This window comes from Mytilus galloprovincialis, chromosome 1 (genome assembly GCF_965363235.1).
Source record: "Mytilus galloprovincialis chromosome 1, xbMytGall1.hap1.1, whole genome shotgun sequence".
Classification (NCBI taxonomy): Eukaryota; Metazoa; Mollusca; class Bivalvia; order Mytilida; family Mytilidae; genus Mytilus; species Mytilus galloprovincialis.
The window spans coordinates 76,652,870-76,680,370 of NC_134838.1; the positions used below are offsets into that span (position 1 = coordinate 76,652,870).

The 27,501-nt window shown below is 32.2% G+C and overlaps 2 protein-coding genes across 19 annotated transcripts in view; one reads left to right on the forward strand and one right to left on the reverse strand.

Annotated features, from left to right (window-relative positions):
* Positions 1-2,338: 2,338 nt before the first annotated feature.
* Positions 2,339-13,015, reverse strand: LOC143084771 (ubiquitin-like-conjugating enzyme ATG10). Of its 3 annotated transcripts, XR_012981168.1 has the most exons (7): positions 12,841-13,001; positions 8,441-8,509; positions 7,314-7,455; positions 6,722-6,819; positions 4,986-5,083; positions 3,433-3,582; positions 2,339-3,388 (listed from the first exon to the last, which is right to left on the reverse strand). XR_012981168.1 is itself a non-coding variant. In XM_076260847.1 (6 exons), the coding sequence occupies exons 1-6, from the start codon at positions 12,943-12,945 to the stop codon at positions 3,486-3,488; spliced, it is 543 nt and encodes a 180-aa protein (XP_076116962.1). In that variant the 5' UTR covers positions 12,946-13,015; the 3' UTR covers positions 2,339-3,485. The 3 variants fall into 3 exon arrangements, 2 of the variants coding, with proteins under 2 accessions (XP_076116962.1, XP_076116961.1); XM_076260847.1 differs by having other exon boundaries at positions 2,339-3,582; positions 12,907-13,015; XM_076260846.1 differs by having other exon boundaries at positions 2,339-3,582; positions 12,841-12,999.
* The window catches only part of LOC143084604 (single-stranded DNA-binding protein 3-like), a 78,133-nt gene continuing 63,373 nt past the window's right edge, over positions 12,742-27,501 (forward strand). For 6 of the 16 annotated variants that reach the window (XM_076260830.1, XM_076260831.1, XM_076260836.1 and 3 more), the window contains exons 1-5: positions 12,744-12,842; positions 14,143-14,278; positions 14,691-14,763; positions 15,652-15,713; positions 23,200-23,284. In XM_076260830.1, coding sequence (XP_076116945.1) covers positions 14,223-14,278; positions 14,691-14,763; positions 15,652-15,713; positions 23,200-23,284 — 276 coding nt within the window. In that variant the 5' untranslated portion in view covers positions 12,744-12,842; positions 14,143-14,222. Of the gene's footprint in view, positions 12,843-14,142; positions 14,279-14,690; positions 14,764-15,651; positions 15,714-23,199; positions 23,285-27,501 lie in introns of all 16 variants that reach the window. The other 10 variants (XM_076260842.1, XM_076260840.1, XM_076260845.1 and 7 more) reach the window with 3 other exon arrangements.

The window sequence follows — 27,501 nt, forward strand, 5'->3', positions numbered from 1 at the left end:
CGCCTTTGTAAACCTTATATCCTCATTAAAATGACAAAGACAAGTCATTTACTTGACTGTGAAAAAGCACATGAATTTTCCTTTCCCATCAGTAATGAACAGCTGATTCTAAAATACCAGACCCAATCCAGAGAACATGGAGTTGTTATTGCAGTCTATTTCAGTTGCAGATTAGGAGTTGGTTTCCTAATCTTTTGTTGATTTCATTCTCCAATAATCAGGATAAAGACAATTTGGGGTATTGTAAATGGTTTTGCCAAACTCTCGTTGTTGAAGGCCTTTCGTGTTCTATATAAAACTAACTTATAACTATAGCTCTTTGTTGGATTGTGGTATCAGTCCCTGGAAGTATCATTCACCTCCTTCCCCAGTGCTTCTATTCTGTCATGATTTAAACTCCCTCCCTCCCTCAGGTGACCTTGCAGTTTGGGTTGTTCGTTTTCGTTACTTTTTTGCGACTATGCTTTATTCTTAGTTTCTATCCAGTATTTATACTGAGACTTCTTATGGTAGCATCATCGGAAATTTATTTTATACTTTATAGCTAAAGCAAGGGTTGACTTGAATACCGTCATGACTGTCAAATCTGTTTTTTCTGTATCCATCAGTGGACATACTTGAAATATAATCTCAATGATTTTTTAAACAAAATAATTTTAAATAGTTTTTATAAAGAATCAAATAACACCATGAAAAGTTAAACCAAGACAGGCATCTTACACAAAGAAACTGAATAAAGGGAAATAATTCAGTTTTACTTTTGTCATATTTGTAACTTTCTAGGATTGTCTCTCTTTAAAATCTTTTAAAGATGCCAACATCGTTTCAAACATATAAATACGACACTAAACATTGACAGCTGGCTAAATCTGTGTTTTTGAATTGGAAAAAAACCTATATAATATCTATGGAGCAGTGATGTTTAACCAGTTACATTGAAATCTAAGTTTTAAAACTGAAATTGTTTTTTATTTAATACATTGTACTGTCAATCAATTTTGTTTTAATGCATTTATAACTGCCTTTGTTGAACTATGCACACGAATATGAAATGAATTATTGTTATTTCATAAAATACTGCAAATAATACATTTTAAAATTAAAATGCGAGTTCAAATTATAGCAACATTTAAATAAACCATCATAATTTTTGCAATATTAAAAACAGTGTAAAAAAAATCAGATTTTGACATTTAGAACTACTATAAGCATTACTTTTGATAATTTGCATCAGCATTTCATGTGTTTTTTTGTGTACTCATTATTTTATTTACCATTGAGATAACCTACAATAACTGCCATCGATCATAAAACTGATATTAACACAAATATCACATCACATGCAATTGGATTTTTCTAGGTCTGTTTGAGTTCATATTCTAGATTAATCAAAGTGCTTATAAGCACGAAAGGGTAAAAGTTGTGTTAATTTGTCAGTGAGAAGTAAAATTAAATATTGCATTGTCAATAAAGCATTGGTTATAGAAGATTTAACTACAAGTCTGGACAATGAGAGATAACTTTAATAGTGACATCATTTTTATTTTTATAACAGATATTAGATTACTGCACCTTGCAAATTTTATGTAATTTTGTTGACAGGTGTAACATTGTTTTGTGACTTAAATACCTATCCATATATAACATTTATAAATTTCTACCAAGTTACCATGACAACAAATAGTGACAAAATCTGACTTTCTTGATTTTCCTTTTTTTTGTCATCAAATTCTAAGTACATGTATATATTATATTCAGCTGTTGCCTGATCTTTTGTCAGGTTGTTCTCTCTTTGACATATTCCCCATTTCTATTTTCAATTTTAAAGATTGACAAATTATGTGTGCACTCAAGAAACAACTTTATGCTTGGTGAGATTATGCTAATAGATTACTTTGTTGTTTCATGACTGTACACCATGTTTCCATGATGGAAAACTGCATAAATTATATGTTTTTCATTGAATAAAATGCAGTTACAACTAAATAACAGTGCCTGATGATAAAATAAAGCCTGACTGGTTTCGGTCCTTTAATGGACCTTCTTCCTAGTATAAATAGTTTTACTGTGTTTTTGGTCTCCTTATATAGTGATTCGTCAATGGTCGACATGATTGAGGTTATTTGTTACCCAGGATATTCTGTGTGCTACCAGCAGTTGTGTTAACAAGCAATAGATATAATTGGCAGTTGTTTTAACTAGTGGTTGGGAGAACCAGCAGATGATTTATCTGGCAGATAAGTTTGTCCTGTGAAAGAATTTACCAGATGGAAGTTTTATATAATTAAATCAGAGTTACTAAAAGTGAGTGTGTATTAGTTACAACCAAAAACATAGATAAAAATAAATATTTATTAATATCAAAATAACATAGCAAAATAAACCAAAGTTTACAAGTACACAGGTGTGGAGCAATGTTGTTGCTTGCTTATATATCTGCAAACCTAGATGGCTGCCTTAATATGGTTCATGGTGTCCTCCTTTCTTTTTTGTAATAAATGGTTTGCATGGTGGTGTGTGTGCTTGGTAGTTAATCTCCATTTCAGGTATCCAATAATCACCAAAGTTAATGATGATCTCCAGTGTACACGCACAATTGTTAAACGATAAGATTCAATATTCTGTATGAATAAAATTGATATCTTCAATATCTGTGATTTTCACCGTGCTAGCCTGGAGTTGAACATCAAGTCCAAAGTCCAACAAATACTTGACACTGACTGGAGTAAGGTTGATTTCAAATAGACGATGATAAAGATTTTTGTTGAAGTCAGGGCCAGATATGATCTGTTGATTGTTTACACATTTTGTTTTATGATTGTGCAGACTGTTTTGTTTTGGTACTGCAGTATTGGAGAGGTTCTTTAGATTTGCGTTTGACTCCTAGGTGGATCCATCTGTTGTGATTTAAAAGACTGTCAGATTTAGTTAATTTAAAATCACATTTTTCACAATCAATGGTTTCTTGGCTGTGCATGTTTAAGTGTCGTTTTAGTCTGCTCTTGCTTTTTTTGTTTTTAACTTGCCTGACAAATATCACAAAGAAAGGAGCTTTCTGACATACTGGACGGTAAACAGTTGATTCTGATGTCTTGTTTTTTTTTTTTTACATATCAGTGATGTTCAACTAGTCAAGATTTAAACGGATGTTTGCTTTTTCCAACATATTGTTATTTACAGGATTTGTATGTAATCATTTAGATGATATTGGATGTGTTCTAGTCACCAATAATAGTTTTTTTTCTATATTTCCCTTCTGTGAATGTACTATATGCATTTATCTGGAACTGCAAACCATGTTGGACTTTCAGATTCTTAGAAACCTGAGGATACATAACACTTCTCAGTGATGTGTTCACTTCTTATGTTTTGACACTGAATCACCAGCCTATCTGGTGTTCACTTCTTATGTTTTGACCCTGAATCACCAGCCTATCTGTTGTTCACTGTAGAATCTTATATCATATATCAACTGACTAAGATTATTAATCTCCAGGTTTGACATGTCCATATCCATACAGTGGGGATATCTTCAAGCCAACTACAGGACCTACTGCACACAACCAACTCAGAAGGTAGTTTCTGAAATAAACACATTTCAATGATATTTTTTCGTATGAATTTAGGATGAAAGAACATATAAGATGAATAAAACTATGGTAATCAAATCATTTGGACATTTAAAATTTTCTAATGTATGTAGTTCACAGATTTTTTGCATTCTAATTCTAAATTAAATAAACATTATTTATTATGTTTTGTTATTTGGTTTGTCTTTAATTTACTATAAAACATCACTTACATTACTTTTTTAAGGTATTTACTTCAAACCACTGTATCAAAGAATATGATCAAAGCATAAGCTTAATTATTTATAATTCTGTGAAGATTGGATATAATAAATACTAATGTATACTATTGATCAAAACATAATTGTGTAAAGTTTTCTCTCATAATTTTAAATTGAAATAGGATATATATAGATTCCTACACTGCAACAAGAGTATTACGATATTTCTCCACTCGAGACATTTAAATTTTATTATTTAAAGCGCGAGGCTTGCCGAGCATTTTAAATAATTAAATTTAACTGTCGAGAGTGGAGAAATATCGTAATACATGAGTTATAGTGTCGGAATCTATTTCTCTGATGACTTTAATCATTCTTTTTCAAAGGTTTTCAGAAACTTGTGTTCTTTATATGAGACGTCATCAGGCAAGGTCGCCTTTTTTCATAACGTCACAATAGGAAAATTGAGGAGAAAACAAAACATTTTGACGTCATAATCAAATTTCGACTAATCATTTGCCGAGAACAGATTTTTCACTAGTGAGGAGAAATATTTTTCTCACACCAGTCAGGAAATGTGAAAATAGCACAAAAATTAGAGAAAATAAATACTAATGTATACTATTGATCAAAACATAATTATGTAAAGTTTTCTCTCATACTTTTAAATTGAAATTGGATATAATAAATACTAATGTATACTATTGATCAAAACATAATTTGGTAAAGTTTTCTCTCATACTTTTAAAATTGAAATTGGATATAATAAATTCTTATGTATACTATTGATCAAAACATAATTATGTAAAGTTTTCTCTCATACTTTTAAATTGAAATTGGATATAATAAATACTAATGTATACTATTGATCAAAACATAATTATGTAAAGTTTTCTCTCATACTTTTAAATTGAAATGAAAAGAATCTACACAAGAAAGCTCACAAAAAGTCCAAATAGAGATAAAAACAAATGCAAAATACAAAATACATCAGAATTGTAAGGATATAATTGTGAGTAAGATAAATCGTTTTTTTCTTTCTTCAAGAAGGGGTTTCAAAAAGGTCTTGATTCAGAATTCAAAAATACAGATAATGTTTATTTTTAAGAATTTATGACAACAAGAACTTTCTCGTAATAAATTTCTGGTCAATTTGATGTCTAGTATATATATGTGTTTGTTAAAACTGACATACCTGTGACCATCATCTTGTATTGCTGTTACTTGTGCCATCAAATCTTTAGTGTGACATGGATGCAGCATGAAAAATGGACGACCAAGTAAAGGATGTTCCTGAAAAAATTTGAATTTAACATGTTAACATATGCTAAATCAAATCCTGAAAGTTATGTCACTATCTATATATTTTGCATGAATAAAAGATGTTTGGTACTAACCTCAGTTTTTTTATGTACATATAATATTGTACACATTGCTTTTACAACAAAAACAAAACAATGCTGCTTTTGCATACAATTTTGTTTTTGTTTGTAATATTGGGTTGCTTCCTTATTTACATATCCTTTTATACATATATAAAGTAAGAGTTATCACTTCCTGTAAGTCTAGAAATTTATTCACACCCCTTATTTGAAGAAGACCAATCATTTACTTGATGCATTGTTCTTTTTTCTGTACAGAGGGGCAATGTTTAAAGTTTTGACTTTCTCTAAACATACATGTGACAGAGTTGTCAAGCCACAACTGGAGATTTGGAAATTTTCAGCTGGAGTTTGGGCCTCATAACTGGAGATTTTTTATCGACGTACACAATGCTTTTTTCGTGTGTGTTTAAACTGCATATCTTCCTTTTTTGTTAAAAAAAAAACAATGATTCCATACCTTCAAGCACCTGCATAGCCATTTTTACTTAGTAAAATAGAAGATAAGGAGGGGGGATTCAAATATTTATTCATCATATATAGTTCAAAGATAAAGTGATCAGCCATCATACATAGTTGGCAAAAAGTACCTCTGCTTAAGTCACATTGTCAACTTTAGTACCACTACTGAACATGTTTGTAACAGAAGGTGTTGAATTGATAGAGTTGTGGGCTGTCTGGTGGGTAGCTGTCTCCATATTTTTGGTCAAGTAAGTAGGGCCCCATAGTCAGCTTTGCATGAAGTGTAGTAAGTATGGTCTTGACCATTGGCACTGGACTTGCCCCATTTTTAAATTTGGCTAGATACTGTGTCTTCTTTAATATTATGCTGAGGTACATGTATTTGGTGATAACATGATACAGTTTGTATTTTGTCAAAGTATAAGACAAACACAATTATATAGGTATTCCATTGGCCTAGATAGAAGACAAGCCATAAATATCATATTTGAGTTGATTTTATTGTCTTTGAGGTTCAGTATAAACTAAGTCTGTTCCATGTTTTCAACAGCATCAAAATTTATTAAAGTCGATGTTTATACAACTGTTCCATTGTCAGTATTTCACTTTTAATCATCCAGACATGTATATTTAACTAGCTAATTGATTACTAGATAAATGCCAATCATCTTTTATTGTTGTATATACAGTCAAATCCTTAACACCTTCATTGAAATTTACTCAAGGCTATTTTCCTATTTACCTTATTGACGCAAATTCCATTACAGGAAACTTCCGTTTTTCTCGGACTTTTCCTATATCAATTTAGAGTTTTTCTGACTTTTTCCCTGTCCGTATCTATTTTGTAACCAGAAATGTCTACTGAAATTTTTTCGAGATTGACATTTTCAAAAAGCGGAAGATTTCAAATTTTAACGGGAGGGACGGAAGAGGGTCTGAAAAGCGGGAGATTTTAACTCCCGCCGGAAGAATCACATGTATGTCTAAAGGTTTGGTTTCTACAAACATAAATGTAAATCAGTTACTACATTAGAGTATTTGTAAATATGCAATTCTGACATATAAAATTATCAACATGTATAATTACCTGTTGTGTTATAAAACTCCAGCGCTCTTCTAACAATCTATCTCGGTAGCATTCTGGGATATCAGACCAAACTTCATCAAGACTCAATAACTTTCCATCTGCAAAACCAAAATTTTGGCCTAAAAAAATATTTCCTTATTGCTTAGGCCAAATAAAAAAGTATGTGTGGTTCCAGATACATCTGAAAAAAAAGTTAGGGTAGGTAGGTACGGATTTTTTTTATTTTATGTTTTTTTTTTACATTGAGTATATGGGAGCAACATTCTGACTTTAACAGTGCTTAATGAAAAATAACAATAAAATCTTTAGGGTAGGCTATTTTTAAGCCGAAAAAGTAGGGACGGTAGGGTTACTGGAACCTCACATATATTTTTATTTGGCCTTATGGCTAGTATATGTTGTATAGGTGTCCTGCTCAGTTATCAAAACATGTTCATGTATTTCTATGATGTAAGAAGAGTCTTGTTTTATATTTGTAATTAAAAGTTAAAATTGTAGAATAAATATGTAATTTCTAGTTTTGTACAACTATCAAGGCTCAATCTTAACTAGAAAATGGAACAACAAAAATTATCACTGTTTTTAACCTTACTCTGGTGATACACATTAAAATATAAAACGGGAACATTATAACTGTGGCTGTAAACAACATGGTATTCATATGTCAGACATTCTGTAGAACTCAATTCTAGTTGACAACCATCTTCCTCATCTATTGAAGTCAAATCTTCAGTCTGTAAATAAGTAAATATAAATTTTTGGTGATACATTTTAATTTTATACAATAAGTCCTTATGTTTCAAGAAAATCTTTTAAAAGTTATATCATAGTAGATCTATATCGATTAAACACAGTTACAGCAAACTTATAAATAATAAGATATAAACTTTACATGCTTTTCTAAATTTCAAAATACTAATGGGAGATAACTCTAGTTTGCAGCTGTGCAATTTATAAATCTACATGCTTTGCCTTTAGTTAAAGTGTTATAAAACAAACACCACAAAAAGAAAAAAAGTATTGTATTATTCTTTTAATTAAAATATTTCCTGAAGTTAGAATATCAAAGAATAAAGAAATTTTTTGTTTCAGAAACTGCTCCACTAAAATTATTGTTTCCATGTTTCTTAAAACCCAAGTTATAAGATTCTAGTTTCATGATGACTTTCATCTGATCAACTAGAACAGAACTTTGACATTCAAAATACCTGTAATATCAAAATCACATAAATCAATGCCAACAAAACCATAAAATATGATCTTTGGATCTTCTTACAAACTCCAAAGTTACATCATACCACAAAATTATGTGGAAGTGTACAATCCCTGGATTGAAAAAATAAGAAATCTCAAAAGATTAAAATTCTGCAGAGAAAGTATGAATCTAAAAAAGCAATCTTGAATTCTCATCAAAGAAAAATTTTCTTTTCTTTTTAGAATTAAAGTCCCATAAATCAAAACAAAGCAAAATCTTACAAATTGAAAAAGAGCTTCATTTCCACACTCCCAGTATTTCATGTAAATTATAAAAAGTTCTTCAAAGCAAACTTGAGTAATTGTACAACACAGAGTCGTGATAGACGGATCCACAGAGCTGATTACTAATGAACAACCTATAAAATTTTGAGGACTCTAATAGCACTTGATACCTATTTCCACCTACATTGCAGCCACACATATTTAATGGTTCTGTTTGATGGTATGGATGGAATTAATAACCTGCTTTTCCTCAATGTGTTGTCTTGACACTTTTTTCACTTCTTTCTTGGACAGATAGTACTGTTGGTCCTGAAAAAAGAACATCAAATTATATACAATTTTATCATATTTGCAATGAAAACGTCATAATTTATAGAATTGAAATTAATCAAAAAATCACAATATCTTTATTAATCTACTAAAATGAAAATAAATAAAATTTATTCATTTCAGGGCCTTTTATAGCTGACTATGCAGTATGGGCTATGCCCATTGTTAAAGGCCGTATGGTGACCTTTAGTTAATTTCTGTGTCATTTTGGTCTCTTGTGGAGTGTTTTCTCATTGGCAATCATACCAGATCTTCTTTTTTATATAGAAACCAGATGCTCCGCAGGGCGCAGCTATATACGACCGCAGATGTCGAACCCTGAACAGTTGGGGCTAGTATGGACACAACATTCAAACTGGATACAGCTCTGAATTTGGATTGTGATTAACTAATTGACATAGGTTTTTGACACAGAATGAATGTGGTCTAATGAACTTAAAATGTTTTTTTTTTTGCTTTTGAGCAATTCAGTATGCTGTTGAATATTAATCCTTTGATATTTGAAGAAATTTTCTTTTTCATTTCTGAAATCTGAAATAAGAATTTTTTTCACCTCCCTCTTTTCCCTTATTCCAAAAATGATCTCAATTCAAATTTCTTATGGAGTTTTCAACAATAACTACTCACTTAAATACATCATAAAATATAAAATGCCATACAGTCATGATTTAAGTTGATTTAACTACTATTCTGGACAAAGAAAGATAACTCCAATGCAACATTTTATATTGGCAAATTTCCAATGAAGTTCATTAAACTAAAGTTTTTGGCAAATTTTCAATGGAATTTATTAATAATAAAGTTTTTGGCAAATTTCCAATATACATAATTTAAGAGCAGTTTAGGTGAGATATTAATGAGAAATGAGTTTCAATTACCAACCTTACACTGCTTTTAAATTATGTTTTGTACTTAAGTAATTGTCCATTAACCATGAAACCCTTCCCCCCCTTTTTTGCACCTTATTTCTTAACAGTTTGAGCCATAACTTCCAAAGACAATTCTTACCATCCCTTTGTGGTATTCCAATATCTAAAATCTAAATACATGGTTAGATTCATCATATCAAAGAACCCCAAGAATTCAATTTTTGATGAAATCAAATAAAGTTCAATTTTGGACCCTTTAGACCTCAATGTGAACCAATTTGATAACCGGTCCTAAATAGCAAAAATCTAAATACATGGTTAGATTCAGCATATTAAAGAACCCCATATATTGATTTTTTTTTTTGATATCAAATAAAGTTTAATTTTGGACCCCGATTTGGACCAACTTGAAAACTGGGCCCATAATCAAACCAGATGCTCCACAGGGCGCAGCTTTATACGACCGCAGAGGTTGAACCCTGAACGGTTGGGGCAAGTATGGACACAACATTCAAGCTGGATTCAGCTCTAAATTTGGATTGTGATTAAATAGTTGACACAGCATAGGTTTCTGACACAGAATGAATGTGGTCTAATGAACTTAAAATATTTTTTTTGCCTTTGAGCAATTCACTATGCTGTTGAATATTTATCCTCTCAAAAAAAGGTTTGAAGAAATTTTCTTTTTATTTATGAAATCTGAAATGAGAAAAATTTAACCCCCCCCCCAACTTTTTTTCACATCCCCCTTTCCCTTTTTCCAAAACTGATCTCAATTCAAATTTCTAATGGAGTTTGCAACAATAGCTACTCATTTAAATACATCATAAAATATTAAAATGTAAAATAAAGTGCTTGTTATCACTGAATGGTAAAGATTGTTTTAATTTATCAGTTGGTAGTAAAAGTGAATATACATTGTATATTGTATAAAATAATGATTTAAGTTGATTCAACTACTATTCTGGACAAAGAAAGATAACTCCAATTGAAAACTTCTTGCTATTGCACAATATTGTGCGATTAGATAATTCTTGCTATTGCGCAATACTGTGCAATTGAAAATATTTGCTTTTGCACAATACTATGCAATTGAAGATTTCTTGCTATTAATGCGCAATACTGTGCAATTGAAAATTTCTTGCTATTGCACAATACTGTGCAATTGAAGATTTCTTGCTATTGTTGAATACTGTGCAATTAAAAATTTCTTGCTATTGCACAATACTTAATATAATAATTTTGGATCCTGATTTGAACCAACTTGAAAACTGGGCCCATAATCAAAAATCTAAGTACATGTTTAGATTCAGTATATCGAAAAAGCCCAGGCAAGAATTCAATTTTTGTTAAAATCAAACTTAGTTTAATTTTGGACACTTTGGACTTTAATGTAGACCAATTTGAAAACGGGACCAAAAATTAAGAATCTACATACACAGTTAGATTTGGCATATCAAAGAACCCCAATTAATCAATTTTTGATGAAATCAAACAAAGTTTAATTTTGGACCCCGATTTGGACCAACTTGAAAACTGGGCCAATAATCAAAAATCTAAGTACATTTTTAGATTCGGCATATCAAAGAACCCCAATTATTCAATTTTTGATGAAATCAAACAAAGTTCAATTTTGGACCCTTTGGGCCCCTTATTCCTAAACTGTTGGGACCAAAACTCCCAAAATCAAACCCAACCTTCCTTTTATGGTCATAAACCTTGTGTTTAAATTTCATAGATTTCTATTTACTTATACTAAAGTTATGGTGCGAAAACCAAGAATAATGCTTATTTGGGCCCCTTTTTGGCCCCTAATTCCTAAACTGTTGGGATCTCAACTCCTAAAATCAATCCCAACCTTCCTTTTGTGGTCATAAACCTTGTGTTTAAATTTCATTGATTTCTATTTACTTATACTAAAGTTATTGTGCGAAAAACCAAGAATAATGCTTATTTGGGCCCTTTTTTGGCCCCTAATTCCTAAACTGTTGGCACCAAAACTCCCAAAATCAATCCCAACCTTCCTTTTGTGGTCATAAACCTTGTGTCAAAATTTCATAGATTTCTTTTCACTTAAACTAAAGTTATAGTGCGAAAAACCATGAAAATGCTTATTTGGGCCACGACGCAGACGACGACGCCAACGTGATCAGGGGTTTCATAATCTTTCATGTTGACTGGTACTTTCCACGGTTCTAGGTGCTACTTTTCTATTTATTCCATGAATATCTTATATAAAAACTCCTACATTTAGGCGGTACTTGTCAATAGCATAGGAGGGTAAAAGTACCGGGTACCGCCTCCTAATGAATGGCCTGCGTGATACCAATATACGACCAAAAAATTTTCAATTTTTGCGGTCGTATAAAACTAAGTACATGTTTAGATTCAGCATATCAATGAAACCCAAATAGTTCAATTTTGATGAAATCAAACAAAGTTTAATTTTGGCCCCTAATTCTTGGGACCATAACTCCCAAAATCAATCCCAACCTTCCTTTTGTTGTCATAGACCTTATGTTAAAATTTCATAGATTTCTATTTACTTAAAATAAAGTTATAGTGCGAAAACCAAGAAAATGCTTATTTGGGCCCTTTTTGGCCCCTAATTCCTAAACTGTTGGGACCAAAACTTCCAAAATCAATCCCAACCTTCCTTTTGTGGTCATAAACCTTGTGTTTAAATTTCATAGATTTCTATTTACTTAAACTTAAGTTATAGTGCGAAAACCAAAAGTATTCGGATGACGACGATGACGCTGACGCCAACGTGATACCAATATACGACCAAAAAATTTTCAATTTTAGCGGTCCTATAATAAAAATGGCAAAACACGTTGCACGAAAATAACCCTTTACCACCCTCTTTAAAAGTTTGGAAATAAAATTCTATACAAGTAAAAAAAAAAAAATCAAATATCATTTCTTTTTTTTTTAAATCTTCGTTTATTGGTTGATTAGGGCCAGTGGTAATCCTCATAAAAAAGACATCATATCATGACATACGGTCACAGGCACTTGTTTCTATCCATTGGAAGACCCACTATCAACGTATATTTACTCGTAAATATACGTTGATAGTGGGTCTTCCAATGAATAGAAACAAGTGCCTGTGCATACGGTAGTATTCACCTTTATTTAGTAAATATCAATTTGAAGGTCTGAACCAAATTAAAAGGCCTAATAAAAATCACTTTCATAAATAAGATTCTTCTGAATAGGTTTCATTTGAGTTTGTTATTACTTGATTTGTTTACACCCTCTTTCAATTTTTCACTGAGAAACCCCTGAACAGAATAATTCATTCTCAGAACACTCGTACGTTAAATGTAGAGTGTTACGAATATAACGGAAGTTTGGAGGTAGACTTGGAGTTGCAGCCACCAAAAATAGGACAAAGAGTTTCCAGGTTAAGGTGTATTGACACTTTATTATTCTTACAGGTATTTCTTTAATTTTCCACAAATCCTTTGTCTTTTCAGCCAAAACAAGGAAATCATGTGCTACCTTAACAAATTCATCACCAGAGATTGAACCTGCCGCCATCACATAAATCTGGTCTTTTTACGTGGGAGTAAAATCCAAGCGTAGAACACAAAAAATACAGGTCGATCGATGTAGTGTGTGTGTATTTACCGAGAGGCCGAATGTGAATAACACGTTGATTTTATTGTCTGTTAATGTAGACTTTCAGCTAGGTAACTTAATTGGATGATTCTTCACTGTTTTCAATACTGATAAATGTGCAATTACTTTAAGACAGAAATACGTCTTGGTTATATATAAAATTATTTTATTTGTATACCCCTAGGAAACCTCAGGACTTCTGTGGAGTTTCTAGATCCCCATATCTATTGAGTTAACTTGCTGCAAATAGGTCAACACTATATCACATTATTATTTAAAATTTTTGTATACATATTATTGACCACGTATATAACATTTTTTGTTTACTTTAAAACAAATAATTATTTAAGAAAAACTTGACTAAAAAAGCTTATTAGCTTCAGTAGAAATTTGCGAATTTGTATTTTGGACAAAAATTATTACGAAAATTCGGAAAAATCAACAGGAATTAGATTATAAATTCATAAAGTTTTGGTCGATTTAAATAGAGTTGAATGATTCTTATATTTTCTGACGAAAATTTTTAAATTTATGTTTTAATTACGATCATTGTCATTAGGGTTAAAAGATATTATATAGGATAAACTTTTAGTGAAATGATCTGCAACAGCCTGCTGTGGGACCTTTGTTATATTTATTATAAACTAAGGAGATGACCATTTGAAATATTTTGCTTTAAAAAAATTGTTTCGACTGTAGAAAATAAAGTAATTTATCCCAAAGAGTTTTTAATTTCAAAATCTGCTATCAGATTATTTCTACATATTCTATATTTGTTAAAATTTTGAGGGGGGAAAAACTAAAAAAAAAAAAGCTAGAATAGTCATTATTTTGAAAATTAAATAAAAATGTTACATTTAAGGAATTTTCACCAATATGTATTTACACATAATGTTTGATAATTTTAAGCGATGTCGATTAGATTAACAATACGTAAACATTCATTGACGCATTATTTTTTTCTCGCCGCTAACTTGTACAAAAATATACGTCTTTTGTATTTGGCTTTGTGCCAACTACTCTTTGTCGCTGTAACACACTAGTTCTAGTTGATCAGTTTCTAGATCCTCTCCTTCTCTAAAAATAACTGACTAATCAACTGTCTTCTTTGGACAGCACAACTTGATGTTACCACAGCTACGGGGTCAGTGTCGTCCTTGATGGTTTGACAGGTGCGTGACAGTTCAGCTCCCAGCATGTACGCCAAGGGGAAAGGATCAACGGTACCATCAGACGCTCAAGCAAGAGAAAAGTAAGTTTTTATAAACATATAACATATGTAAGAAGGAAAGCATTCATTTTCGTTCCAAATAAGATTTTTATTAGGGCGCAATTTCGATTTGAATCCGTGAAGCGGAGCGTTTTCCACCTGTACTGGGGGATGCCCCATTCACTGTGTATTATACACGGCTCTTCCGGTTATTAAACTTTCAACAATACAAATACATGTTTCATGATTTAAACAAATAACAATGCTTCTTAACTGACTAAGACTCCAAAAACTGATAAAGATGATGGCACATGAATAAATGTTCAAATGTACGATGCACACAACACGTAAACAATGAATTCAAGACAACTTCCTGTGTCCAATAAACATATGAATGAAACTGATTCTGAATGTCTGCCCAATTTGTAAATAATAAAATATTACTTTTTTTCAGATTAGCACTATATGTTTATGAATATTTGTTACACGTTGGAGCACAGAAAAGTGCACAGACGTTTTTATCAGAGGTATATATAATTTATTACATAAACAACAACAAAATATCATTTTTTTAACCAATCTACAGTTTTACATTATGAGTTGTATATATATACATGTACAAGTTTGGTTTGCATTGCCATTGCTGCAGCTTTGTTTTATTATTCTTTGTGACAAAAAGGGCATTGAAGTAGCCTAATAAAGTATACCAAAATAATCATGGCAATGAGAAATACCCTCTCTGTATAATAGAGGTTCAGATATTAAGATGAAACCTATTAAGATAAAACATCCATGACATACACTGTTGGAGCACATATATATATATCCTGCCCTCTTGCTGACCATGAAGATGCATAGGTGATTTTTGATAAATAACATGAAAAAAAACAACATAATTTCTATACATACAATTTATGTTCAGAGATATATCTGAATGCTGTCAGGACTGAGGTTGCACTTTACATTTCACTATCTCAATGGATAAAAGTTAATAGATATACAAACCAGGAATCATTTGATTGTTGAATAATTTTGAATTCTGGATAATTGATGAGAGATTAATGATGAAAACTAACCCAACTAAATAGGGTTAGCCATGCACACATGACTAAATGGGGTTAGTTAGTTCATACTGAAATGATAGTGAAAGTAAAATTAACCTTAGTTATGCATGCATGGCTAACCTTATTTAGTTGGGTTAGTTTTCATCATAAATTTCTAATCAATTTTCCAGAATTCAAAATTATTCCACAATCAAATGATTCCTTGTGTAAATGAAAGTAATGAGCTTGGATTAATGTTTGTAAACTTGAAAAAGATCAACTCTTCAACGAGGAAAATTATTTGGACAATGTGATTATGTCATTATGAACATATCAAAAAGGATTTTGAAATATTTTTATTAACAATTTCAGATACGATGGGAAAAGAACATAACATTAGGAGAACCACCTGGGTTTCTACATTCCTGGTGGTGGTAAGTATATTTAGTGTCCCTCCCTTTGTCAGTTTGTCTATATCACTCTGCTCGGTCACTCTTTTTGTTGTAAAAAGGAAAGACATTAGCAAGCATTAACAGCGACTTAACAGTGTTTGAGAAGTTTTCAGTGACCTCAGAATGTGTGAGGTGACTTTATCAAGCTTGCTTTAGTTCACTAGGGTAAATTAAAACTGTTGAAAGGAGGTAGAAAAGTCTAGTAATAGATTGATAAACAGATTATAAGGTTTTCTACATGTTCATATATGTATTTGTATTTAGATATTAGCTGCTGGACAGATTGAGAAGCTTGTTTGCTTGTTGACTGGTCTCACTTGCCCAAAAGGTTCACATTTTTTGCTCAAAGCTAATATTCCACAATAGCAATGTGTAAAGAACCCGATAAACTATATACATACAATATTAATAAAGTATGCTTGAACAGTGTCTACTAAACATATACTGAGTGTGAGACAACAAGAGAAATACTTAAAACCTTTTGTTTTCTGTCACACTTGACTGATGGACATTGTAGCACAGATTCTTGGAACTTGCTGGGGGCCTTGGTGGCCATGTGGTCTAAGTAGTTTTGTAATCACTAGCGGTCAACACTGAGGCTCAGCCGCTCTACTACTGTCAACACTGTCTGAGGTTGTGAGTTCGAAACCCAGATTGTGCGAATTCACTGGACTCCAATTTTAATTGTCAAGGATTATCAGTTTTCCTATCATAGTTTTGTGGTTTTCTCTGGGCACTCTGACTCCCTCCACCTATAAAAACTGATTGCCACAAAAAAGCCCAAAAGTGGCACTTACAACACCAACAATCAAACAATTAATCTTGGAACTTAATTATAATTTCATTCTTGGATTCAAACTTATTATCAACCACCCATTTAATTATTACAACAACTAATGATAACAAAGATGAGTATGACAGAAATAAATCAAGGAGAACCACTGAAATTCAGACTCCTTACTTTGGGACAGGCACATATAGGATTAGTCAGGATAAGCATTCTTGTGATTCTCTCATCCCTCTGCAGTCATCTAATCTGGAAGCCTATTAGAGATCGTTGATAGTGATACTAGAACAAATTAAAACACAGTTGGAAAGGACTAGGCTCCTCAAAGCAAATGAATGTTCTCTTGAGTCAGATTTCATGCATATGCAGGGTTCTCACTAAGGCGAGTCCATAAGTCCTGGACTCAGCAAAATCTGTCTGGACTCACCATTTTCAAAACTGGTGAGTCCACAGATGCATAAAGATTGAAATATTTTGTTAAAACTGAACACAGTTAAACACAAATATCATCATTTTATAGCAAAAGTTTAAAAGTGATCTGAATTTAATATCATTTCATTGCTCTGTTAGGAATTGGAGACTAAAATATTACATTATATTGCATTAAGATATTTTCTTCTTGCTGTTGGACTCATCATGGTTAAAAATGACAAGTCCCTGAACTCTCCTTCAAAAATCCTTAGCGAGAACCCTGCATATGTAATTATATAGAGAGTCATGATGTAGTGGTTCGATCCACTTTCTGGGGAGAAAATTTCAGGGACTGAATTTTCGGCTCTCCCTTGACAGGATTTGGAAGTATGAGGAAACGATGGTAGTCTGTTGTAAGGAGACAGTAAATGGCTGACCCATGTTAAGAAAGAGCCTTATAATATGCATGTAAATTTTGAAGACAAGAATAGACAGTTGTGTAGATTCCACAGATATTGGGATTTCAGGAGTATTTACAAAATTTGATTTGGAAAAGAGACCTGCATTGTGGTCTGTGTATTCATTTGTAATAACATTCCATCATTACCAACACCTTGAAATATTTCTCTAATGTTTCAGTCATACATCATGTTTACTCCAGTTTCTGTTACATCTGTGACCACCACTATTGTATATTCTTTTTTGTCTGCAAAAATATACTCAATCCTGCATGACAGTCCTTTTTCTTTGATTTTGAAATTGAAGAATGGAACATTTCCTTGAATTAGTATGTCTTACCATGAGACGTTGCATCCCTTACATGGTGCGGGCCAAGTTTTAGTGTTTTAAAAGAAGTCATGTTTATCATTATTAACATTTTGTTTTTGATGTGAGTGGCATACAAGTGTACATGTGCACCTTGAGATTAGTTGATGGTTGCATGCAATATTAGATATTTCATGCAGGAGGATCTGAATGGGTCAAAGGGAATTTAGAGAATGATGGGCTAATACTATAAATAATTGGTTGCTAAAGTAAAATGAATAGAGAAGAATGTCTTTAAATTACCTGAAAATTCAAGAATACAGAAATGAAGGACCCATTCAAACCCTTTGGCATTCTAAGGATGATTGCATATTAATGGGATGTGAATATGGAAATACTCGCTGTTTTATGCTAGACTTTAGACATACAACTTCCGTAACCCACATTATTCTGATCACGAATTGACCAGTCTTTGGTCTTACTTAAATGCTGGGTGCTTGCAATACGAAAGGAAACAACAGCTGTCCATTTTAAAGCCATTTGATTTCAATGACTCAGCTAGTTGAACCCAAAACCTCTGTAACATGAGTCGATCAGTCTACCACAAGACCACAAAAGCTGTCCATAGAGATAAAAATAATATTTACATCCATTTATAACCTGGTGTTGGTCTCATGTACAAGTATGCACAAAGAGGACTTGGAAGAAGAATATATTGATTATTCAATTAATTAATACATGTAGTTGAACTTTTGTGACCCATGTGGTTTAATGGCATCGTTTTCATTTGAAACATGCCATAGTAAATGGCGAAACAATGAGGGGTCTTTGGCTTTCATGCACTGCAGATCAAAGCAAGGAAACCATAAAAGAGAACCGATTTACATATCCTTCCATAAACTATCAAACCTGGTCTAATGTGGACCTGCTTATTTGGTCTTGGATTCAATGTAACTGCTCCCTATTTCCTTGTATAAGTGTTCATGTATAGCATGAACGACCCAACACGAGCAGCCAGCACCATGATTTACCTTGCAAAATGGCAGAAAAGTTTTAAAAACCGGTAGTTTTGTTAAATTACACAAGTAAAATGTCCACCTAAGATGTCAAAACAAACAACTTTTGAAGTTCTCTGGCTTTTTCAGGGTACTACCTCTTGCTGCATAAACATTATCAGTCCATAACACAAGTGACATCATGAAAAATGCATCAGATTTTTGTTTTACGATACACAAAGCATCAAATTGATGGCCAGCATCCTTCAAAAATTAAAGCAACCAATAAAAATTCATTTCATAATTTTAAGTTTTGTAGCAAAGTTTTCTGAATAGGATACCATGATTTTACAAACATGTATAACCTTTCCCCATGCTAAAAGCAAGTAAGAAAAGGTCTTATTATAAATCAAATATTTTATCTTCAAAATTTTGGAGAGAGGGAAAGTGACAAAAATGAATTATGCTTTAATCAAAGCATATTGCATCAAGTCCAGATAGATTAGATCAAGATCAATTTTTGTCTTCAATAAACTGGGGATGGAGAGTGGTAATTTTGCATTTTGATCTAAAAGTACATGAACCTGGCTCTCAACAAGGACAAGAAATTAAAATAACTATATCATAGAGTTATATATGTATAAATATACTGTTAATGTGTTAATTTACATGGCATTATGTTTTCACTGTTTTTCTTGTAATTCACAGCATTTTGACCTACTTCACAGGTCTTTACCATACATGTATGTCAGCTCTGAATCAAACATAGTCCTTTAGACATTAGTCCTATCAGAAATTACACTTATAAAACCCCTTTCCTTTAAGTTCTCCACACCATCCCATTATATAACTCGACCCTCACACATTTAAAAAAAGATTAGTGAAAAGAGATATGGCTGAAACTCCTAATGTTTTCAAGGTACAACTTTTATATCATGCTAGGTGTTAATAAATACATTTAAGGTGTGCATTTTATCATGAGCTTGATTTTGATTTTCTTCAAATGTGCCAAAAATAACAAAATGTTAGAAGAAAAATGGTAATAAGAACTCCTGAAATTTATGGAAATAAAATGCTGTAATTTTAATCAAACTGTAATTTTGTGAGTAGAAAAATAATGTGATGTAAAAGGTCAGAAATATATAACACTGGGTTGTTTCTGATAAAAATATAGTAAGAAAATTAGAAAAAAGTGAAATTAAATTTCTGCAAAGGCAATCTAAATTGCCTTATGCATATACATGGAATAAAATACATGTTTTCCCAAAAGTAGTTGGCTTGCAGTGTTTAATGCAATAACAGATGCCCAACTTCGCCTGAATGTGTTTCACCTACAGGGTAAAATTAAAACTGTGATAAAACCTACTGAAACTTGAATATTCAGTCTACAAGTAATATTAACCTTAAAAATTTCTATCAAGTTTACAATATCTAACTGGATGAAATTGAAATGAAGTTTTTTTGTTACAATATTGCAAACATTTCATGTCAAATCTTTTGCAAATTATTATGCTCCTACCTTAGAGAAGGGACATTAACAGTGGCGGATCCAGAAATTTTCATAAGTGGGGGCACGCTGACTGCCTAAGAGGGGCCGCTCCAGTCATGCTTCAGTGATTCCCTATATAATCAACCAAATTTTTCCTACAAAAAGGGGGGGGGGACTGAAAAACCCTTTCATCACAATCACATTCACGAGGTCAATTCTCAGTCATTACAGCTGAACGGATGTGCTGGGCCAGCTCTCCTTTACCCACTATCTTCGATGAGGGTTTACAGTTAGATGATCAACAACTTACTTCTTTAAATGACAGTAACCAATCCAACGCCGTACAGTAAACGCAATGGTTGGGCCGCCCCACGTTAACATGCACTCCAAAACCATTGTATCATGGGGAGTGTTATGCCGATTAACGTCCGAGGGCTGTATCCTAGGTGTTGGGTGATTGACCTTCATTTCACTGCCTCATGGCTTTGGTCCTGATAACGCTTCCTGTCATCTTTAGAACTACATCCACGACTCATCTACCAGTACTCCTTCATCGAGGTTAGCGGGCTGCCAAGCTGACCAAACTGGCCCTGAAAGCAGCCGTTGTGAAGAAATAACATCAAATTAGTCAACATATCAAACCAAAACAACTTACAAAACCAAGATGGCAACCTCCAAAATGGTGACCACCACTTGTTCCTGACCGATGACAAAATTATTCAAAGCTCACCAAACGCCTTCGGGCACCGAGCCGACCGTGAGAGGGCTGTATAGCCAGTCAAGGTCGTTAAAAACTTCCATTTGTTGAAAAACTCTCTTAATCCGCCTCTGATTAAGTAAAGTTTAACTCTTGTCTACCTATACATCCCAAAGTTGGTTTCCGTTCTCAAACTTTAGTTTGTCTCAACCAAATTAAATGAAACTTATACACAATGCTTATTACATGTACTACAAAGCATAGATCAAGTTTGAATTTTGGTGGCGTAATTTTAACCATTGATTCTAGAGTCATTTAATTATAATTGTAGACCCCTATACCAATTTGAATTTATTTTTTCCTAAAACTAAGACAATACATAGGTATATATTTATTGGATTTTGATTTTTGATAAGAATTTTGAATAAATACCCCAAATTTGTCAAAATCTTCACCTTCTTTTCCAACAAAATGTTTTTAGTAGATAAACATTCCTTTTAGAACCTTTCATTCAGATTCTAAAAAAAAATCAATTTAAAACATGTAAAAATGTATATTACACAACTGAGTTACAGATGTAACAAACATGATTTATGTACACATTTTGGGGATTTTGTTTTAATTTAAAGTTGTCAAGTTGTGTGCATGCAAAAAAGGCAGCATATTTATCAGGTAATAAATTAACACACGAAAACATCTTTTTGTGTTGAAATCTTGATTCTGATTTTTAATTGGATATTTATGGTTTCTTTTTCGCTGAGTTTGGTTTTCACAGAATACACATTTCAGTTACTGTAATAATTTGTGTTTCTGGTGAATTAAAGGTTCAATATATAGTCTTCATAGATTAATACATACATGTATATAGGTAAATTGCACATGTATTTCAGATGCAAATGAAATGAACTACTTGTAAAAATACTTTAAAAAATATATTTGCCTTATAAATTTCATTCTGAGTTTTAGACATGTGTAGAAGTTTTCACAATTGGCTCAAGTCTTTGTCCAGGAATGTAGGTCTTCTATAGTGACCGTCCCACTTCATATTTAACCCCAAGGACATAACATCATTGTTTGGTTTATGAAAGTTTGAAGAATTGAAATTTTAACTTTGTATATATTATGTATGAGGGACATGGCTGAGCGGTTATGGCCTGCAGGGCTTTCCATAGAAACTGATGGTTAAAGAAGACATATTGATTTTGTGATAGTATTGATTTTAGAGCTGCTATAGTTTTCCTCAGTCAACCAACCAGAATCTTGTACACCTGCATATCTGCAATAGTCAATGGTTTTGCGTAGCAGTAAAACCTGACACTGTCCTAAAGTTAGTTACAGTGAAAACTGCCTTATTTTTAACTGGATATTTCTATGAGTCATTAAAAAAAAAACAGCTCCATAAGCATTGTTACTTAACAAACAACAGCTATTACTGTCAAGGCCAAAGCTAAGTCATGACAGTAATGGTATGCTATGTGGGTCATCACAAAGACAAAATAATTCTTCTTTAAGTAAACATATTTAGAAATCATCTAGCTGGATAATTTTCTTGTGTGTATTTAAAAATGACAAATTTTCGACTTTCTTCACAAAACAGTGCATCATATTGAATAGGTTAACAATTATTATGTTGTTTACTCTATAGTTAAATATTTTTACTGAAAATGTAAGATTATAAAAAACCTATGTAATTATGAAAAAATTTGTTTGCTTCTTCCTTGACCTTTTGACCTTACAACTTCATCTATTTTAGTTTTTATGTTTTCAAGCACATTGTTTAATTTACTGAACTTTTAGTTTTGCATGTGTCTGATGAAGGTTATTCCAGAAGCAAGTGTGTTCACACTTAGTACACATATAGACACATTTTGGATCACATGTTTATGTGCATGTTTGAACTAAGAAAATGCTTTGATGAACACAGGTCAATACTATGAAATGACAAGGAATATTCAATGAATTATAATAATAATCATAATTGTAGTTCTTCATCATGAAAGTTGCTGAAAGATCTTCAAAAATGACTTAAAAGTTCTCAACCTGCATGAAGATCAAGAATGCCCTTTTGGTATTTGAAATATGCATCAATTTGTTTTTCAGTATGAAAATATAACTCGTGTAGGTACAATGATGTCATTTATGGAAATGAGGAATTTGGAGTATAGATAAATTGCTGATGAAAATGCATTTAAGGAAGTGTTGACAAATCTTGCTCCTTAAAGATCAGCATCCAAGTACAATTTATAAATTTTTGACTGGTTATATATGTGCTACCAATACCAATCTGAAATTTGTTGAAAATGACATATTTTTTTCTATTTCAGTGTATTTTGGGATTTATATTGTGCAGCTCCAGAACGAAGGGACACATGTGATCATTCTAGTGAAGCCAAAGCATTTCATGATTATGTAAGTATTCATAACCAAGGGCCAATGGTGTGCTGTCCTATTTTGCTCATCTATGAATTACACAACAGGTTATCCTCTCTTTGATGGAGTGCTCCTACGTGATGGTATCCTGTGTTTTATGTGTTAATAAATTTGTGCCCCTTGTAACAGTCTGCACCAGAATCTTTTCCAACTGCTAGTTGGAAGAACATTATTCCTACATGTACCTTTCTTATGTGTCTAAACAAAGTTTATCAAATGCTTTCTAGACTGAATAAAATTCATACTTGTCTGGGGAATCAGACTAGAGGCTTTCAGTGCAGACTGTTGCAAAGGTTCTTGTTGGGATCTTGACCATTTGACTATTGTGATTTCATATGGATGAAAATAGATTTGGTGTATAAATAAGTGAAACAGCAACCCACAAGACATTAATAGTTCAACATAAAGTCTGAATACATTGAAAATTATTGTTACAATATGCCAAGCTCAATATCTGCACCAGTCTAGAAAAGCTGGATACAAAGTTTTCCAGAGGCGGATTAAGAGGGTTTTTCAGGGGGCCGGGCCCCTTTTGTGGAAAAAAATTGGTTGTTTATATAGGGAATAACTGGGGCGTTCCCTCTCTAAGGCAGTCAGTGGGCCCCTCTTGTGAAAACTTCTGGATCTGCCACTATTTTCAAAGCTTAATACTCAATTCCCTGTATGATTGACAACAAAAATATTAGGAGATAACTGAAGACAATCCCTGCTAAGATTCCTGATGTTGAATCCCTAACTTTGGATAATTGTTGAATGTCAAATAAATGTTGTCAATGACAAAAGGATGTCTCATGACCTTGTCTCAAGGTCATTTTATAAGTATCTTGGTACATGTAACAGGACAAAGTTTTATATTACCAATTTGATCAAAACAATTCTTGAAAAAGATTGTTTGTTACTAAAAATGGTAGTGACTGTGACACCCTACATATTAAAGTGATTTTTAGGAAACATACGTATTACAGTCACGCAATAAAAGTGAAGAAAAAATTGTAGACATAAGAAAAAAAGAGAAATGAATCAGTCAGTATTCATCAATCTTGTTGCTTGTAACCTTAATTAAAGTAATTTACAAAACAGCTTAGATGTAAAGTTTTATTTCATCCACACTGAGATTAGGGACATGTTGGACAATACAGATTGGGCAAAGGATGGAGAGTACTTCCAAGTTGTTAGAATGTGTCCACAATACAGATTGAAAATAAAATTTATTTTGCTTCAAAATTTGATTGATATATGCAGTTTGAGATAATAACTTTTTAGTCACTGGTGCCTAGTAAGATACCTACCCTCTTAAGTCACTAGATCACTTTTAAAACGAACTCATATCCTCAGGTCACTTTTAAGACAAATTTGAAATAGTTGATTTTAAACATTTTAAAGATCACAAGGTGGCCTGCCCTCCAAACTCCAAAATCTGATTTTCATTACTTGTTGAGAGCAATTTTGTAGCAGTTGAGGTTCTTGAACATAGAAATTTGCTTTAGATTTGTAGACTTTAGAGTAAGTTAAGCTTTTATTAATAATATTCCAATTTAGACAAAAAATAAATCCAACTCAACTAATGATTAGTTGGGAACTCGCAGCTAAATCTGAAACATCGTGATGCTGGTTTTATATAAGTTTAGAGTAAAATAATTAATTCAAGAATTTTTAGCATTGAGTAGGTGACTCTTGAGTAGGCGACTCCTTTTAAATGTAAGACTTTAAAGGATAGAAGTGTACATGTAAAAAGTTAACTTGAACTGCCTTGTTTGGAAGAAATGGTAAAATCTGCACAAGACATTGTTAGTAGTGACATAAAGTGAGAATGAGTTCAGAGACAGATTTAGAAGGAGGACCCTAGGACCAAGGCTCCATTTAGTTGCTACATATAAGGCTAATGCTAAGACTTTTTTGAAACATTCTTCTGCTGGATAGGGGACTTTTTTCAAAATGCTTGAACTGCACTTGATGATTATAAGTTAATAATTCATGAGTTGAATTATTAAGGAATAAATACTGTGTTACATTGGGAAAAAAATAAAAGGCATATTGGATAGTATGCTTAATATGAAACAATTATGTGCCAAAAGGCCTAAAACCTTCTGAGGATGTAGATAAGGACCATGGCCATATAAAATGGTATCAGTTGTAATATAGGCAAAAAGTTGATTATTACAAAAGTTTTAAATTGAAACTTATTTCTATTACACATGATTTGAATTTAAGTTTTGTAATATTGTTTTAAAATAATTATTTGTACAAACTTAGGTTACAGTAATTTGATGTCAAAATTGGCTTGTGATAAGAGGATAGCTTTAAAGTATGGGAGTCTGGACCCAACTTGGGCCAAGTGGAGTATACGTACTGATCCAATAGTTCAATCAGTCTTGACATTACAATTTTCAAATTCCAAATAAAGTCTGTTGAATCATGCATTTATATATAATATATATAACTTTACATAATCTATAACAAAATTTAAAGGATAAATCCCCATTAAAGGAGGAGGACCTCTATTGATTTTGAGATAACTAAGTATATACATGTATATGTATAAGATCAAGGTCGCAGCAGCTATAAGTGATCAGAGTTCTGTAAAATAATTATTTTTATTGTATAGCAATATAATATTTCCAACAGAAAGTAACCAAAAGTTAGCGTGCAATAAATTCTAATATTGCACTAGTGCAATAAATCCTCAAAATTCATGACGTCATCAACGACAAAATCTTAGTTTAAACCAGTTAGTACTTTTAAATATTATATTACTATACAATAAAAGGGTTATTGCATGAATATTGGGGAATATTGTCCCTCGTAGAACATATATTGCACTCGCAAGCTCGTGCAATATAAAATTCTACTCGGGACAATATTCCCCAATATTCATGCAATAACTCTATATTATTGTATAGCAATATAATATTTCCAACAGAAAGTAACCAAAAGTTAGCGTGCAATAAATTCTAATATTGCACTAGTGCAATAAATCCTCAAAATTCATGACGTCATCAACGACAAAATCTTAGTTTAAACCAGTTAGTACTTTTAAATATTATATTACTATACAATAAAAGGGTTATTGCATGAATATTGGGGAATATTGTCCCTCGTAGAACATATATTGCACTCGCAAGCTCGTGCAATATAAAATTCTACTCGGGACAATATTCCCCAATATTCATGCAATAACTCTATAGTATAAGCATCTTTTAGAATCATGAAATTAAGTCTTTGCTATTTTTAGAATAATCCACAGGTATGCTCATAACCAAAAGTTTTCTCTGTAAATAAACTGCATTTTGACAAAACTTAACATCATATATACTGCAGTATAATTTATTTATAAGAATAAGGAAATATGGTATGATTGCCAATAAAGTATCCACTAGAGATTAAAGGATGAGGATGTTTACAAAGGTTACCGTTCAGCCTTCAACAATGAGCAGCACCCATACAGTATATTAAGTTTAAAAAGCCATACCATGACAAAATATGAAACAAATCAAAAGAGAATAACTCTTTCTATAAACAAAAATAACAAATTGGTTAGACAGCAATGAGCCACCAACTAAATTGCAGGTCTAGACACCAGTCCCTTTCCTAGGACAGTGGTGTAATTGTAAAACATAAGAAAAAACTGTAAAAATCAATAGAAGAGAGTCTATTTAGCAGATCTGTAAGGTAAAGACCAAAACACAAAGTAGTCACAGTAACTGAACTTTTTGCTACATGTAGTTCTAAGGTAAAATCAACTAATAAATAAAATAACTGCAGTGCTTAATCTATGACAAATTTGGAAATTGATACAGAACTATTTGGAAAATGTAACATTTGAATTCTGCTTGAAAGTAATGATAATTGACCACAGTCACCGTCACATATTGTTACCATGGTTACTAAATATAAAGGTTTATTGGAAAAAAAATTATGAGCAAATTTTGAAATAAGTTGTTTGAAAGGACTTTTTGCTATGCACATTGCTAAAATGATTTTAAGGGTTTGAAAGTTGCCATCCCAATAAACATAAAGACCCTCAAAATTATTTGGCATTTGGGCGACTGATACTCAAGCTTAAAACTGGTGATCTGTTTCTCAATACTGAATCAAATCATATTTCAACAATAGTAGGTCCAGAAAAAGATTTAAGAAACCAATGCCTTTAAATTTCTGCCAGTATGTTGTCAGTTGAACAAAGAAAGATTTCAACA